Below are 16,812 nucleotides of genomic sequence, written 5' to 3'. Positions count from 1 at the left end.
AATTATGCAGACCCAAATGAACCTATCCTAGACCTTCACACAGAAGATGACATGGACACTGTGCAGTGTCCAGTGTTTACACAGAAGATGACATGGACACTGGAAGCCCAATGTTTCAAAGAAGAGAGAAAATGAAGCTCAATTGACATAAACACCCTGCAAACAAAAAAGAGTCAGAACCAGCCTCATGTAACAAAACCAAATAATGCATTATATCATACAATGGAACTGTAGAGGAATCCACAGTAACATTGATCATATCCACGAACTGATTGGTCGTTATCATCCTATAGGCATCTGCTTACAAGAGACAAATTTAACACCACATATCTCTCTCAGTTAAAAATTATACTCTTTTTAGAAAAGACAGATCTGACACAAGTAATGCTCATGGAGGGGTAGCAATACTCCTAGATTCACGAGTGCCCTGCAAACATATTCCATTACAAACCTCGATCGAAGCTGTTGCGATGTGTATGGTGATTGGTATTACTGTGACACTTGCCTCTATCTACCTACCACCCAGTGAATCCATTCACGAACTTGAGGACCTTATTCTCAGTTGCCAACCCTATCTGTTTATTGGGGGACTTTAATGGACACCATCCATTGTGGGGGTTCTCCCAATGCAGATGAACGAGGACAACTTATTGATATGCTCATTGACAGACAGAACCTAACTATACTGAACACTGGCTCACCAACCTACATCCACCTCTCTCTACAGGAACAACCTCCGCAATAGACCTCTCTATCTGCTCTGCATCCCTCTTTCCTAGTATTCAGTGGATGGTCCTTGAAGATCCGCTCAACAGTGATCACTTTCCCTTAATATGTAAAATTCAAATATCAAATTCCATAATATCAGAAAACCATACAAATTGGAAATTTTCTAAGGCAGATTGGGCAAAGTACACTTCACTCGTGTCTTTTGATCATCAGATTATTAAAACCGGTCCTATTGACACAGTTACTGATCACATTGCAAAACAAATACTAGCAGCTGCATCTTCTGTGATTCCACAATCGCAGTCAACAATCCATAGAATCAGTAACTATTGGTGGAATGAAGAGTATAAAAGAGCAAAAAAAGAAAAAACCGAGCGTGGAATTTGTTTCGTAAACATCCTACCACTGCCAATCTCTTAAACTACAAGCAACTTAGAAACTCGGGAAAACAAATTCGGGAAAAAAGCTAAAAAAGATTCTTGGATTTGATTTGCAAGCTCAATTAATAAAAATATTGATACAAGAAGAATATGGAGAAAAATAAAACAGTTAAATGGCAAATTTCCTACATTATCCTCCCCGCTTCTGAAATGGAATGGGCAGGAGCTTTCTACTCTTGCTGAGATTGCGAACGCCTTACGGACGGTATTCTCACAGTTGTCTGCCACTTCAGCATGAAACCCATCATTCTAGAAGATTAAAGTAGCAGCAGAAAAATCCCATCTGAACTTCAGATGTACATCTTCTTTACTCTACAATCAACCATTTACGTTGTTTGACTTCAAGAAGTTATCTACCTCAAAAAATAGTGCTGCAGGCCCCAACGGAATATATTACATAATGCTCCAATACTTAGATAATAAATCTGTCTCTTCATTGCTGAGCTTTTTCAATCGCATCTTCCTTGAACATTCTTTCTCTAGTTCCTAGCACTCCTATATACTGGCAATTCCCAAACTAGGGAAAGATCATTATATTCCTGAAAACTATAGACCTATTTCTCTCACCAGCTCCTTAAGTAAAACTCTAGAAAAAAAAATTCACCGTTGACTCACTTGGTTCCTTGAATCTAAAAATCTAATTTCTGATAATCAATTTGGCTTCAGAAAGAATAGATTAACCCTAGATCTCATGGTTAAAGCAGAAACAAACATCAGGAACTCTTTCATCAGGAATGAGCATCTCATCATGGTATGCCTGGACATATTTTGACACCATGTGGCACTTTGGTATCCTGAGAGAGCTCCATTCCCTTAACCTGAGAGGCCACTTACCATATTTCAAAAAGAACTTCTTTCAGTATTGATCTTTTCAAGTTCGATACAGACAAGTTCTCTCTCAAACATATATATAGTATATATATGTTTGAGAGTATATATATATATTCAAACATATATGTACTTGTTAACAGGAGAGATTGCTTCTACAGGGATGGGATACACTTAAATAGAAAGGGTGCAAGAATATTTGCTGATGCTATCGAGGCAGTGTTAGGTGGGTCGGAAAACTGCTAGCTTGGGGGGAGACAAAGACAAATAGATTAACAGTAGCCACTGGCAGAGGTGAAAGAGATTCTTGCACTGCTTCTATTGGAATGAGCAGAAGCCTGAAAAACAATATGCAATATATTTCAGAGACCTGGAAGTCATTGCGGTACAAGTAAACACATGGGTTGTGTTAGGGTAGCTAAGAATAGAAACAGGTGCATGTATACTTGTGTGTACACCAATGCTAGGAGTTTAGTAAATAAATTTGATGAATTTGAGATTTTGCTCAAAACATCAAAGGCAGATATTGTTGGGATATCAGAGACATGGTGTCACACAGATATAAGGAATGCAGAACTGGAATTTGGGGAGTACAACGTCTACAGAAAGGATAGACAGGATAGGAAGGGAGGAGGGGTTATACTATTAGTTAAAAAACACATAAAATCCAAGGAAGTGAAGCCAGTCGACATCAATGGACAGTGCAGTGTCGAGTCAGTTTGGTGTGACATAAGCATGGGTAAATCAAAATTGAGAGTAGGAGTGTGCTATAGGCCTAATGACTCTGATGAGTATAATAAGATACTGTACAGGGAAATAGAATGGGCCAGTACATCAGAGAGTCTTATAATGGGGAATTTTAATTTTCCAGATATTGACTTGTGTGTTGGTCACTCACACATTAGCAAGGCTTTTGTGGATTTATTGGATGATTGTTTTCTACACCAGCATGTTTGGGAGGCAACTAGAGGGAGTAATACTCTTGATCTGATTATCAGTAGTGATTCTTCATGCATTAAGAATCTGCAGATAAATGAACCACTAGGTGGCAGTGATCACAGTGTGCTAAAGTGGGATTTACTCAAGGAGGTAACTACCATCAGAGGTAAAGGGAAGGGTTTTTGCTTTCGTAAAGGCGACTATGATGGGCTGAGACTATTTAAATTCTATACAGTGGGACCAACTGATGATGTCACCAACAGCAAATTCAAAATGGGAAGCATTCACGGAAGAACTAATCTTGGAAGCTACCAGGTTTTACATACCAACAATATTTACATACCAACAATTACATACATACAATATTGTTCAAGGTTCAGGCCTAAATGGTTGTCAGATGAACTAATGAGACATATGGCAGAGAAGAAAAATGCATGGGATACATACAAATTAATGGGTGACATGGAAGCCTATGATAGATATAAGTTGGTCTGTAACCACGTTACAAAGGAGATTAGGCAGGCAAAGGCAGATTATGAGAAATCCTTGGTAAAGGATGCAAAGAAAAACAGAAAAGAGTTCTTTACCTATTTAAACTCAAGAAGGAAAGGGATGAATCAGATTGGTCCACTGGATGTTGATGGTTCAACAGTTGAGGATCCTGCTCAGGTGGCTAACAATCTAAACAAGTATTTTGCATCTACATTCACACATGAGGAGTTATTCAGGAAGGGGAACGTCATAGGTGAAGTAAACATTGGCAGTGAGCTATATGATTTTCTAATAACTGAGAGGAAAGTGGAGGAGAAATTGTTGAGGATAAACATAAAAAAGGCACCCGGGGTGGATGGGATCTAACCAGTTATATTAAAGGAGGCAGCAAAGGAAGTAAGCAAACCCCCGGCCATAATTATGAGAGCTTCTTTGGACTCAGGGGAGGTACCCATAGACTGGAGATGTGCAAATGTAACCCCAATTCACAAAGGAGGATCAAAGGCTGACACAAGTAATTATAGACCTGTTAGTTTAACTTCGGTTCCAGGAAAATTAATGGAGGCACTGGTTAAAGAAGCACTGCAGGATCATCTGGACAAGAATTCAGTTATAGCTCAGACACAGCATGGTTTTGTTAAGGGCAGGTCTTGTCTGACCAATTGGATTGGATACTATGATGTAGTCATAAAAGAACTGGATGCAGGGAATAACTTTGATATTATATATTTGGATCTTAGAAAGGCTTTTGATACTGTTGCACATGGAAGACTGCTGCACAAATTGGAGCAGTGTGGCATTGGAGGCAAATTGCTGCTATGGCTAAAGGGATGGTTGAGTGGCAGAAGACAGAGAGTGGTAATCAATGGACACTGCTCAACGTGGACTAATGTTATTAGTGGAGTTCCTCAGGGTTCAGTGTTGTGTCCATTGTTGTTTTCTGTATTTATAAATGATATAGATGATGGTATATCAAGCTTAATGTCCAAGTTTGCAAACGATACAAAGGTTGGCAGAGTTGTTAACGACACTACTGATGCTATGCTGCTGCAACAGGATCTGGAAAGGTTGATCAGATGGGCTGAGAGGTAGCAAATGACGTTTAACATTGACAAATGTAAAGTACTACATATGGGAAACAGTAACCCCAGATCAACGTATCAACTCTGTGGTACTATGCTGACAGTGGTAGAGAATGAAAAGGACCTGGGGGTAATTGTGCAGGGAGATATGAAGTTCTCTGAGCAGTGCAGACGAGCTGCAAGAGTAGCTCATGGTGTCTTGTCAATGATATACAGTAATTTTTCTAGCAGGGATAGGGATGTGATTATTCCCTTGTATAAGGCATTGGTCAGGCCACACCTTGAGTACTGTATACAGGTCTGGAGGCCTCATTTCATGAAAGATGTAGAGCTGCTGGAACGAGTACAGAGAAGGGCAACAAGATTAGTGAATGGAACAAAGGGTTGATCTTACGAAGAAAGGCTTAAGTTTTGCAAATTACAGAGTCTGGAGACTAGGCATCGGCGAGGTGATCTGATAGAGGTGTATGAATGGCTTGAGCATGCTCAATGCCGATGGGATTCTTCCTCTTGCTCAGAATAATCACCTGACAGGGCATAAATTCAAATTGAGGAAGGACGGGTGTCGGATAGATGTGCGGAAATTTGCCTTTAGCCAGCGGGCAGTTGGTTTGTGGAATAGACTTCCATCACTTGTTGTTGAAGTTGATAGCCTAAACAAATTTAAGGCTCAGCTGGACAGGTATTTCGAACGAATGGAGGGGTGAAATGGGAGTAGTGGTTGTGCTTTTTTTTTTTTTTTTTTTTTTTTTTTTGGCTGATGCTGAATAAGCTTGCTTTCTTGCATCATATGCCTCTACTAATGCTAATAGGATGAAGGATTTCCACAGGGCTCTGTTCTCAGTGCCACTTCATTCACAATAAGAACAAATCACACAACTAAAAATATTCCCAATAGTGTGAATTCATACCTCTCTGCGGACGATCTGACTGTTTCTTGCAGTTCTGTGAACTGCAAGAAACATTGAGCGGTAGCTCCAAATTTTAATTAATAATATTCAGCTACGGATGGCACAGAATGGGTATCGAATATCTTGTCAGAAATCTAAAGTAGTTCACTTTTGTAACAAACGGCAGATGCATCCAGATCCTGAGCTACACTTAAAAAAACATCCTATCCCAGTTGTGAACATCATTTGTCTCCTTGGTCTGATTTTCGATAGAAAATTGAACTTCGTGGAAGACGTTAAATATCTACAGATGTCTTGCCAGAAAAAAATTAACATACTCAATGTTATTTCATCAACATCATGGGGTGCAGATCGGTATACGTTACTTCATTTGTATAGAGCCCTAATCAGATCTTGCCTTGATTACGGTGCACCAGTGTATGATTCTGTTAGGGAGAGCATGCTAGCACAACTTTCCCCTGTTCAACATTCTGCCCTGAGGATTGCTATAGGCGCTTATAGAACTTTGCCAGTTAAAAGTCTACATTGGTGCCCATGAACTCCATCTAAGCCTCAGAAGAAAGATGTTACTTTTCAACTATACAAATAAAATTCAAAGTCTACCTAACCAATCCATTAAGTCGATACTTAATGACCTTCAGTTCCAAATGTACTATAGAAATAAACCCAGGGTAATACAGCCTATTGCTATTATATTGCAGGCATTGTCAGAAACTTTGAATATCCATCTTGATAAAGTTCTCCAAGATCTAATCAATCCAGATCCCCCATGGTACTCTATAAAACCATCCTGTGACAGTTATTTTCTTAACTGTGGTAAGCACTATTTTGCGAATACAACTCCATATTGCCCACACCCAAAATTATTTGCATTTTGCAAAAATATATACGGATGGCTCAAAGTCTGATAATGGAGTGGGTGCCGCAGCCGTCTTCCTCATAAAACCACTTCCATATCACTTCCTCCTGAATGCAGTAGCTATACAGCTGAATTATATGCCATCAGGCTTGCACTAGAGCATATTCTACATATGTCCATCCAAAATAGTATGATATATACGGACTCCCAGAGTGTGCTTTTAGCTTTACAGAACATCTCCTCTCATATACATCCTTTAATAAAGTTCATAAAATCGAAATTGATATTTATCCAGAAATTCCCCAAGTGGTTATCTTTTGCTGGATCCCAGGCCATGCTGGGATACCAGGAAATGAACTTGCAGACTATGCTGCCAAGCATCCAATCAACATAGAATTATCTCACTATTATATTCCATATCCTGACTACAAATGCAATATATGAAAAATATATATGGAACAATGGTCAATTCAATGGCAAGCTCAAACACAAAATAAACTCCATCAGATTAAACCTCTACCACAGTCATGGACCTCCAGCTTCCGTGTAAACAGAAGAGAGGAAGTAGTCTTAACCAGAGCACAAATTGGCCACAGTCAACTTATGCACCTTTATCTTCTCACAGGTAATGATCCTCTGCAATGCAAACAATGCAATTATCCGCTTACAATGAAACATATTCTTGTCGAATATGCTTTGTACACCACTGCCCGGAAAGTCTCATTCAGCCTTCTGCCTAATCTTAAAGAACCCTTGACACTCGACCATATCATAGGTAACGATGCTAATCTGCTGGAGTTTTTCTACCTTATCAAGCAGATAAAATTATATAATCATTTTTGATTGAGGTCATAGTAATTATGATGCATGTACCATTGAGAGGTGAAACATGACCTATGTAGCCCTTGCATCAAAAAAAAAAAAAAAAACCAACTACAACGACACAATGAGGTAGAGAGATTTTAAGCCAGAGAAGATCGAAAAGAGGAGATTACAAATTACCAAGTCTCTGACAAGGAATATCGGAACTGACATATGCACAAGTACCACCTTTGAGGCGAAAGGAATCATACAGTGAATAATTTGGGCAACTGAGATGAGCAGTAGTTGAATCTACCGATAACTGGGATTCTGTCAGAAAAAGTACGTGGGGGTTTGGCAGACTGTAAGTGTAGTGATGACTAGATCTGGACTGTGGACAATGATGGTTGCGAGATAGTGCTGTTATGTAGTTTGAATTTTTCTGTATACTAGGGGATAAGTATGGGCTTGGCAAACCCAGGGTCCTGAGCTGGATATCATCATTCTTCTCTTTCTTGGTGATTTCTCTCTCTCTCAGGGTAACTCGGGAATTTTTTTTTGGCTGGTGATTTCTCTCTCTCTCAGGGTAACTCGGGAATTTTTTTTTGGCTGGTGCAGCATAAACCTCAGGCTTCCTTGCCCCATATGGCTATTAATAATAATAACAACCAGAGACTCTGCCACATATGCAGAAGGGCTCTTGGAGAAGGAGAAGATCAAGATTTAATTCCTTCATGAGGAGATGGATCTGAGATGCCACTGAAGTTGATTTTTGTGCATTTATTTGGCCTATGCAATGTCTGGATGATGGTAAGTATGCTTTCCTGCTTTCCATAATTAGTGTTATTGCATATTATTTCAGCTGCGCTCTTGTAAACAAGGTATGATCCATCTCTCACAGAGTGGTCACTAGGTTTGTTGATGGCTTTACAATTGGCATTTCGGTGGCAAAGTTTTATTGGGGCCTTCTTTGTGAAGGTGGCCGGCTTCTGCACAGTGGCCACATACCGGTTTTTGCTTCAGACATTTGGCTGATATGTGTCCATATCCTAAACAGTTATAACATTTTAGGACTGGTACAAAATCCCTTATACTATGTGAGGATCAGCCTAGAAAGACTTTCTTAAATAATTAATTGTTTTCTGATTCTGGGAGATACTTCTATGATCCAATTTCGGCAATCATGTGCCCTGGTTTTAGTGGGGTATTTGATCTTAATTTCACTGTAAGCATTCTCCTTCTCCATGGTCTCATAAAGATTCCTGATGTAGGTTTCATTAAGTCATTCTTCTGAATGGAGCTTTCTACATCAAATACTATCAAGCTGGTACCCCGAAGCTTGGGGGTCTCGAAGACAAGACTGGTACCCACTTCTGTCCTGCAAGATTTTATCCTTTCTAAGTCAGATTTCGTGGCTGTTTCAAGAATGATTCCTTTGTCCCGACCTTGCAGATACTTTTGATCTTGACATTACCTAGCTTTGGTTTGATAGTCTGAAGAATTTTGTTTTTCACTCCATCACTGTCAGCAATGTCCCATGCACTACAGAGTATTTTTGAGTCTAACAGCACCAGGGATTTACCCCATCTCCGTATATGTTCTTTGTATCGAGGACAGTACACTGTCAAGGCCAGAGGTTTAAAAGTGTTTAGGTCATGTGTTGTGTAATATGTTGTGCCCCTTGTTCATCTGGGTCCCATCAGGTCCCATCAGAGGCCTGGCGGCTAACAAGCCGCCAGGCCTCTGATGGGACCTGATGTTTACGTACTCTGCCACGTGGAGGCCAGCCAAGTGTTCCCTTAAAGTTTGCTCTGGCAGGTCCTGCCACCTATTTTCCTGGGATTTCAGTGGCTAGGACCTAAAAAAATTCTTTTCTTTTGGGCATAGATGGTATATTATATGCTGTTTAGAGGGCTATAAGGGATATGCGCTGGAAGTGATAAGATTTCCTAATAGGTCTGGCATGAATTTTGACATTTTAAATTTGGACATGTGGGGCAGGCACCGTGTAAGCAGAAAGATGGGGGGGTTGGAAATTGGAAGTAAGGGGTCGATAGGGAAGATGACCCCTGTTGAAATAGTGAGGCATGCCCATGCCCCACCAGAGGAGAAAGAGGGGTGGCAGGAGGGGGAGGAGACAGCAGGCTGTTCCTTTCTCCCTTGTCAGGGAAAGAGGAGTAAAAAGCAGGCTAGGCATAGTGTCTAGCTGGGGTGCCATATGGTTGTATGGCAACATAACATGCAATCTTCACCTTTGTGTTAGTCCAATGGAGGTCCGGGTCCAAGTTGCAACCTTCATATTTGTGTTAGTCCGGTAGAGGTCCAAGTCCAGAAGTCTGGTCCAGTTCGTCATGTTCATGTGTTGTATCTACTTCAGGTGGTCACTAGTTCAGAGTTTTGCAGTCATTTCTGGTAGTCATGTCTGTGTTTTCATAGGTTAGTGATGATGTGGCAGGGATCTTTGTCTTTCAAAGAGTTTGTGGGCAAAGACGATGAAAGCCTGGTAATTATCTTCTTCTTCTTGCAATATTATTTCTTCTCGGTTCCTTAGGAAGGAGTTGATGCATGTGTATAGCTGATATCTGAGGTCCTCATAGTTGTCACAGTTGTGGATAAGGTGTTCCCAGGTTTCCTCCTGCCTGCAGTTACAGCTTGTGTTGTTGTAGATTCCCTCTGAAGGAATCGTGTCCCGTTAGAAGGAAGGTGGTGTGCAAGTTGGGGAAAACCAGGACAGGGAGATAGGATATACCCTGTTGACATTGGGTATAAATTTTTTGGTGACTTGCCCTTTTGTTGTAAGATTCCATCTGTTTTGGCAGATAGATTTCAGATGTTCCGTTAACCTCTTATTTTCTGTGGATTTGCTTTTCTGTGGATTTGTGTGAGTCTAGATAAGTTGTGGTTCTTCCTTTTGATTGTTGGTGTAGCAGCCCACAGTGCACAATCTCCAGGTCCAGGGGAAGGAAGCCCACCATGACCTGGAGCGCATGAGTGGTCACTGTGCAGCAGGCTCTAGTTGTTGTCAATAGTATGGATCGGTGGATCGACTCCAGCTGTTTCGTGTTGACTGCTGTGTTTGCTTTCTGATACCAGGCGCCTGCACCATAGGCAAGGATAGGGATGAAGAGAGCTTTGTATAGAAGAGAGAGGGCCCTCTTCTTTAGTCCCCAGTCCCTCCTGGTGATTTTGGTTATCAGGGCCGAGAGCCTCTACAGGTGTCTCCGTAGCCAGGTGGGAAGGAGCAGCAGTGCGTAGCACATGCTTCTTGATTAGACCGGGGTTCGAGCCCAGCACTACCAAATACAGAGGATGCAGAAAGGTCAGGGAATGACTACCGCATATCCCAGAGCAATATGGCCTTAGTTGCTAATGCTCCTAAAAAAAAAACCAAATAACATATAATAACCGAGAGCCTCCTTATTTTGGTTCTGAGGTAACAGAAATGAGATGTGAAGTTCAAGTTTTGGTCTAATATTATTCCTAAATATTTTAGTTCCTGTTTGAGTTTGATGTTCGCTCCATTTATTTTGATTAGTGGAGGTCTACCAGGGCCAAGAGCACCCCTGAGGAGTATTGAGTTTGTTTCTTCGGTTGAAACCATTAGAAGATTCCTCTTGGCCCAATCCTGTAGCATGTGTGTGGCATGATTGCGTATGGCCTCCAGTTGAGCCCTGCTGTCTGCTTGAAGCATCATAATCAGATCATCAGCATATGCCTGTGTAGTGACATTTGGAATATCCAGATTTAAAAACTCATCAAGCACCAGATTCCTGGGGGCAGCCCCTGTAAACTGGTCTGGATATAGAGGTAAAGGGAATGCTGACCATGATTTTCAGTTTTCCAGGTAAGATTTCATTCAGCAAAATAGATTTGATGGGATTTGAGCCTGCTGGAGCCTGGCCAGAACACTGGGCCATCAGAGGGAATCAAAGGCTCCAGCGAAGTCAATTGAGATGAGGAGGAAATATTTCCTGTTACAGTTTCTGACTGCATCGATTATCTTCTCAAGGGCATCAGTGGTGGAGCATCCCCTCCTGAAACCAAATTGGTTTCTTGACATCAGTTGAGCATTCTAGTATCGGTTTTCAATTCTGTAGTAGATGAGTCACTCAAAGAGCTTGCTCAGCATCGACAGCAGAGCGATAGGCCTGGCATGTCCTGGGGTTTAGTGGGGTTTTTCAGGATAAGTCTGACTCTGGCTGTCTTCCACGAAGTTGGAAAGTAACCCCTCTGTGAGGCATTGATTTGCTAGGTTTAATATAGTATCCGGTATCATTTCCACTGCCTTTTTTTAGTATTTCTGGCTCTATTTGATCTTCATCGGGAGTTTTCCTGTTTTGCATTTTCGCTGCAGCTATGTTGAGTTCCGTTATAGTGAAAGGGGGCTACACTGTCTGGGTGGAGTATGGTTCAATATATTATTAATTGAAGAGTGCCAGGACCTGGTGTAAGTCCCTTGAGGTGTTAAGGTGGCAGCAATGACTTCTCCCCTGGGGAATTTAGTAGTGGTGACTTTATACACCACTCCCCAGGGGTCTGCATTTCCCCCTGTGGATACAAGGTCTTCCCAGGAGCATCTCTTTCTTCTTTTAATTTGAGCCGTATATTGGTTCCTGACCTCCCAGTATTGCTGTCTGAGTATGTCAACCTTTTCTTGGGGCCAAGATCTGTGTGCCCTTTGGAACCTTTTTTGGGCATTATTCACTTGCTGTCTTATTGCCTGGCCCACCAGTGGACCACTTTGGGAATGGGCTTCTTCTTACTGATGGCCATGTTTGCTGCTTCAGTTATAAGCTGCATTACTTTTTAAGTAACACAGCTACTTAAATTAAAATGTTTTGGGTCGAAATTCCTGGCTTTTTCCATCAATGTCTGTTGGAATAAGTCTGTCTGCTTTTTGGATGGCGTATCTTGGCGAGAGGAATCTAGGTAGATACTGTGCTACGAGGGAGTGGTGGAGGTCAAAGGTTAGGACTCTGTGGTCCGAGGTGGTCCAGTGTTCTTGTACCACCCAGGGGGAGAGTGCACAAGTGACCGAGAGTTACATCTATATTTGCCTCCCATAGTGTGCTGGAGAAAGTTGATGGTTGATTAGGTCTGTTCAGAACTGCTAGATTACTGTTGGAGATGTAATCCTCCAGGTGCTGACCATTTCTTGCACCCCTACGGTCTGGTCTTTCACTGTGCCAAACAGGGGATCTGCAGTTGGCGTCCATCCTTACTATGAGTTTGGCATTCCGCATTTGTAGTTGGATATTTTGCATATATCTTGTCACGGGCAATATATCTTCTCTCGGATGGGCATATATAGAGGTGACATAAAATTCCCCTGACAGTGAGGCTATATGGGCACATACTGTCCTCCGTAGCCAGGTGAGCTGGAGCAGCAGTGCGTAGCACACGCTTCTTGATTAGACCAGGGTTCGAGCCTGTGACCACCAAATATGGAGGATGCGGAAAGGTCAGGGAATGACCACCGCATATCCCCGGAGCAATGTGGCCTTAGTTGCTAATGCTCCTAAAAACCAAATAACATAAGCACATACTGCCCAGTTTGTACATAGGTCCAAGATCTTGGTTACCACGAGGTCAGGATTTCAGACAGCAATAGGAGCCCATGGGTTGTTTCCATCGACTTGTATGATCTTGTAATATAGGGGGTAGCCTTTTACTTCCTTGTTGTAGGTGTAAGACTCCTGGAGCATTAGTATGTCATAGTTTTCTTCCGTGGCTTTTTTAGCCATTTGTGCGGCAACAGCCTTAGATTTCTGAGCATTGTGCTGTGCAAATTTAATCTTTGTTTGATTATAGTGATTCCTGTTATTCCCCATAGTTGGTTCTGTTTTTTTCTGCAGTCTTAGCCTTTATGTAGATTGGACACTTATTATCCCATATCAAATGGTAGCTTCATTTTTTTACAATTCACACAAATTGCAGGTTCTGCTTTCCTTGGGCAGAATGTGAATTCATGTCCGGTGTCTGCACCATGGCCACAGGTAGGCTGTGTTTGCTTACAGGTGTGGGTCATGTGACCAAAGCGGCAGCACCTGTAGCATTTGGGAACAGCCATGTGCTCACGAAAATGGTGGCTGCCCCAGTTTACATGAATTCTTGATTGTTGGCTCAAAGATTTCCAGGCCGCTGCTGAGAGCTCTATGATCCAATTTATGGCATTTCCATTTCTGGATTTAGTTTTATGTTTGGGCATAACGTGTTGCCCTGATTCTTCCTCCATGAGTGTCTGCTTCAAGTTTTTTCAGTATATTTCCTCTGTTAGTTCTTCTGGGGTTGTCTCTTTGTCTATATGAAATACAATGATGCTTGGCCCTTTCCATCTAGGAGGCACTGCTAGGAGTCCCAGCATTGAAATTTTGGGGTTGCTAATTATACCTTTTATGTCCTCCACAGTTTCTGTCTCAATTAACACCCTTACTTTTCTTGTTTTCTGAATAGATGTAATCTTAGTATGCTTGAAGTCACCCTTCATGCACTACAGTATAAGTTGCGAGATATGATATTTGCACCAAATCACCAGTACAAAGGTTCGAACTATATTAAGTTGTGACTTGCAAAATCTCTAGCTAAATTTAAAAATAAGCTAATGAATGTGATTAAGTCTATTTATTGAAGACCATTTAATGTGTTAATTAAGTGAGAAAGACTGCAAAATTTTCCAAAAAAATTATTGTTCCCAGGAGTTCTAAATTGTTCATATGCACAAAAACAGTGCCACATTACAAACTTGGAACAACTACATTTGCTGGCATAATTGTTCCAAGTTCTCTCTCTAAGAAAGAAGTATATTTTCCCATTATATTTCAGGTGAAAAAAAAATAATTTTGTCTATCAAGTACTTTTTCGTTTTGCGATTGATGTGTCTCAAGGTACACTTTGCATTGTCTTCAGCACTTTGTGCCATTCTATATGTGATTTCACGGTTTTGAAAAGGATGTCACATATGTTTATAAAACAAAATTGTTTGCTTGTTTTCCACTCTCCCTTTACTTTTGTTTATTTTATTTATTTATTATTATATTTTTAATAGCTTGATCAAAATTCATCTCTGTGACAATAGAGAATAAGTCACAGGAAAGCACAGTTGACTTTCTGTACATAAAACAGCACTGCTTTTGTATGTAAAACAGGAACAGAAATAAATTAAAAGCTTCTTCTTATGCCCTGTAAAAGTTGAATACATCACTTCGCTGTTACCACTGAGACAAGTGCAGTGAGTTGTAAAAATTTACTGTGAAACGTGACTATAACAAGCATGGATGGGAAATTTATGCTGCATAAATTGACCCTTCCCCATAATTTCCTGAAATAGACTACCCTAAGTCTTCAAGTAAAGGCAGCAGATAAGATGGGAGAATGAGCAGAATGGCTGATAAAATTCAGTAATTTATGCATTTGAATTTAGTTAATCCTTCAATAAATAAAAATTAATGTTATTTATGTAATAAGCATGGCAGCCATTAAAATTTGATGAAAAAACAATATCGATGTCCTATGGGAGATAGTTGAGTGGAGTAATGCTAGAATGGCATCATGCAATAGCATTAAAACAAAAAAAAAAAAACAACTGATTCTGTCCAACCTTTTAGGTTTCAGAATCTCGAAATCTGGAAGTATGGGACCCCAAATATGGGGATCCCATACTTCCGGATTTATTTATTTATTTATTATTATTTATGTATTTTTTTATTTATTATTATTTTTATTATAGGTATGGTGGATGCTGCTTATTGTGATCCCTTCAAGACAGTTTCATTGATAACATAACCAATGAAACATGAATTCAAGCTGTTCACTGAAATATAAATCGCTGAAATATTTTACTGATGCAGAGAGGAAATGTGTAGATAAAAAGGTGGAGGTGGACAGAAAGAAAAAATTAAAATCAAGCAATAAAAATACTTTAATTTTAATGTCCTCTATTTGTTTGAGAAAGGCACCAATAAAAATGAAAATGTCATAAGGTTTCTGGAAATTCATATATACGATTAAAAACAAACAAAAAAAAAAAAAATCAAGAATTAGAAAATTATTATTATTATTAGTCGTATGGTGCAAGGAAGCCTGAGGTTTTTGCTGCACCAGTCAAAAAAATATGTCCTGGTTATCCTGAGAGAGAGAGAGAGAGAGAGAAAGGGGGGGGGGAGGAATCACCAAGAAAGGAAAGAATGATGATATCCAGCTCTGGACTTTGGGTGTGCCAAGCCCATACTCACCAGATTTTTGGACTTCATAAAAGTGATAACATTATATGAATAAGATTATCCATGATCACAATAAATGTTGTACCTGTATAAGGAATAAAATTTAAGCCATGCTCTTAGTCATGCTACTATTATTATTGGAAAAGTTTTGAAATTTTTTTTTTTATGATATAAACTGATGAAAATATATTCACTGAAGTTTCTCTATTTTTTTTTTTTTTTTTTGCAAACAGCGAATTATCATCTTATGATACCTACTTCTGCACCCTACACCAGTCCATCTGATTCAAAGACTGTTCAACTAAAATTTGAAGGGAAGTCTATGCCTTCTTTTCCATTAATATGTCTTATACAAGGAAGAGGTAAGCACATCCTTAAATTATATATTATATGGCACACTAATAGTATTAGTGTTATAATGGGGGCTAAATGATGCATGGAAGCAAGCTTTTTCTGCATTTGCTAAAAAAAAAAAAAAAAAAAAAAAAAAATCCTTCATACTATTCCTGTCATCAAAACATGCCTGTTCAATTCTGTTCAATTGTGCTTTGAACTTTATCTGACTATGCACGTTGATCACTGTGGCAAGCAGTTTTCATTCCAGTGGTGTATAAGCAACCTGAAAGTAAACTTATGAGACCCAACTTTCTATCACTATCCAGTTTTGCATTTATGTAGATGGTTCTTCTGTCTTTTGTCAGTAACAATATACCTCCCTCATTCATTCTCATACGCCTTTTTTAAGTCCCCTAAGATGTCTAGTTGCCAAATTTATAGGCCACATTTTAACATTAGCGTTAGTAGAGGCATATGATGCAAGAAAGCAAGCTTATGCAGCATCAGCCAAAAGAAACCTTCCCATCCATTCGATCCAAAAGTTTGTCCAGTTCTTCCTTGAATTTATTTACGCTATCAATTTCCACAACAACAGATGGAAGTTTGTTCCAGCGATCAACTACCCACTTTATAAGCTGTTTATAAGTTTCATATGGATATTGATTACACCCTTCACAAATCTAGTTGTCCTTCTCTGAACTTGTTATAGAAATTCTCTTTCTTCAAGTGTGGCCTCCAGACCTGAACACATTTTTAATGTAGTTTCATCCATCTTATAATAAGGTTCAGCGATATCTTGTTTACTTACTTGTAAAGGTCCTGTATACCATGGATAAAGCATTATGTGGAGAATTTTCACTGCTTAAAGAATTTTATGTCTAATTGAACCATACCCCCCCCAAGTCTTTTTTGTCCTGTACCACTTTTAACCTCCCCCCCTGGAAGTTCTGGGATTTCTGTTCCCTAGGTGCACACCATACATTTAGAAGCATTAAACTTCATTTCCCATTTTTGAAATTTTATGCAACTGATCTAAGTCAGTTTGAAGAAAATTACCTGATTCTAGTTTTTAACCACCATTTCTACTTTTAAATATTTATATTAGTAGTGGCATATCATGCAACTAAACTAAGCTCATGAAATATTGACAAAAAAAAAAAAAAAAAAACTTCCCAC

At 39.8% G+C, this 16,812-nt stretch overlaps 2 protein-coding genes across 2 annotated transcripts in view; both read left to right on the top strand.

The window, feature by feature from the left end:
- The window catches only part of LOC150081151 (uncharacterized), a 157,123-nt gene extending 142,260 nt beyond the window's left edge, over positions 1-14,863 (top strand). The window contains exon 7 of the mRNA XM_090380945.1: positions 14,808-14,863. Within this exon, the coding sequence (XP_090237071.1) occupies positions 14,808-14,863 (56 nt within the window). The remainder of the gene's footprint in view (positions 1-14,807) is intronic.
- Positions 1-16,812, top strand: part of LOC150081150 (uncharacterized) — a 421,878-nt gene that overhangs the window by 14,280 nt on the left and 390,786 nt on the right. The window contains exon 2 of the mRNA XM_090380944.1: positions 15,534-15,662. Within this exon, the coding sequence (XP_090237070.1) occupies positions 15,548-15,662 (115 nt within the window). The 5' untranslated portion in view covers positions 15,534-15,547. The remainder of the gene's footprint in view (positions 1-15,533; positions 15,663-16,812) is intronic.

Source organism: Mastigoproctus giganteus, chromosome 9 (assembly GCF_048544385.1).
Source record: "Mastigoproctus giganteus isolate SK-2022 chromosome 9, ASM4854438v1, whole genome shotgun sequence".
Classification (NCBI taxonomy): domain Eukaryota; kingdom Metazoa; phylum Arthropoda; class Arachnida; order Uropygi; family Thelyphonidae; genus Mastigoproctus; species Mastigoproctus giganteus.
The sequence above is the reverse complement of the archived record's forward strand: the minus strand, read 5'-3'. Positions and strand labels throughout refer to the sequence as shown.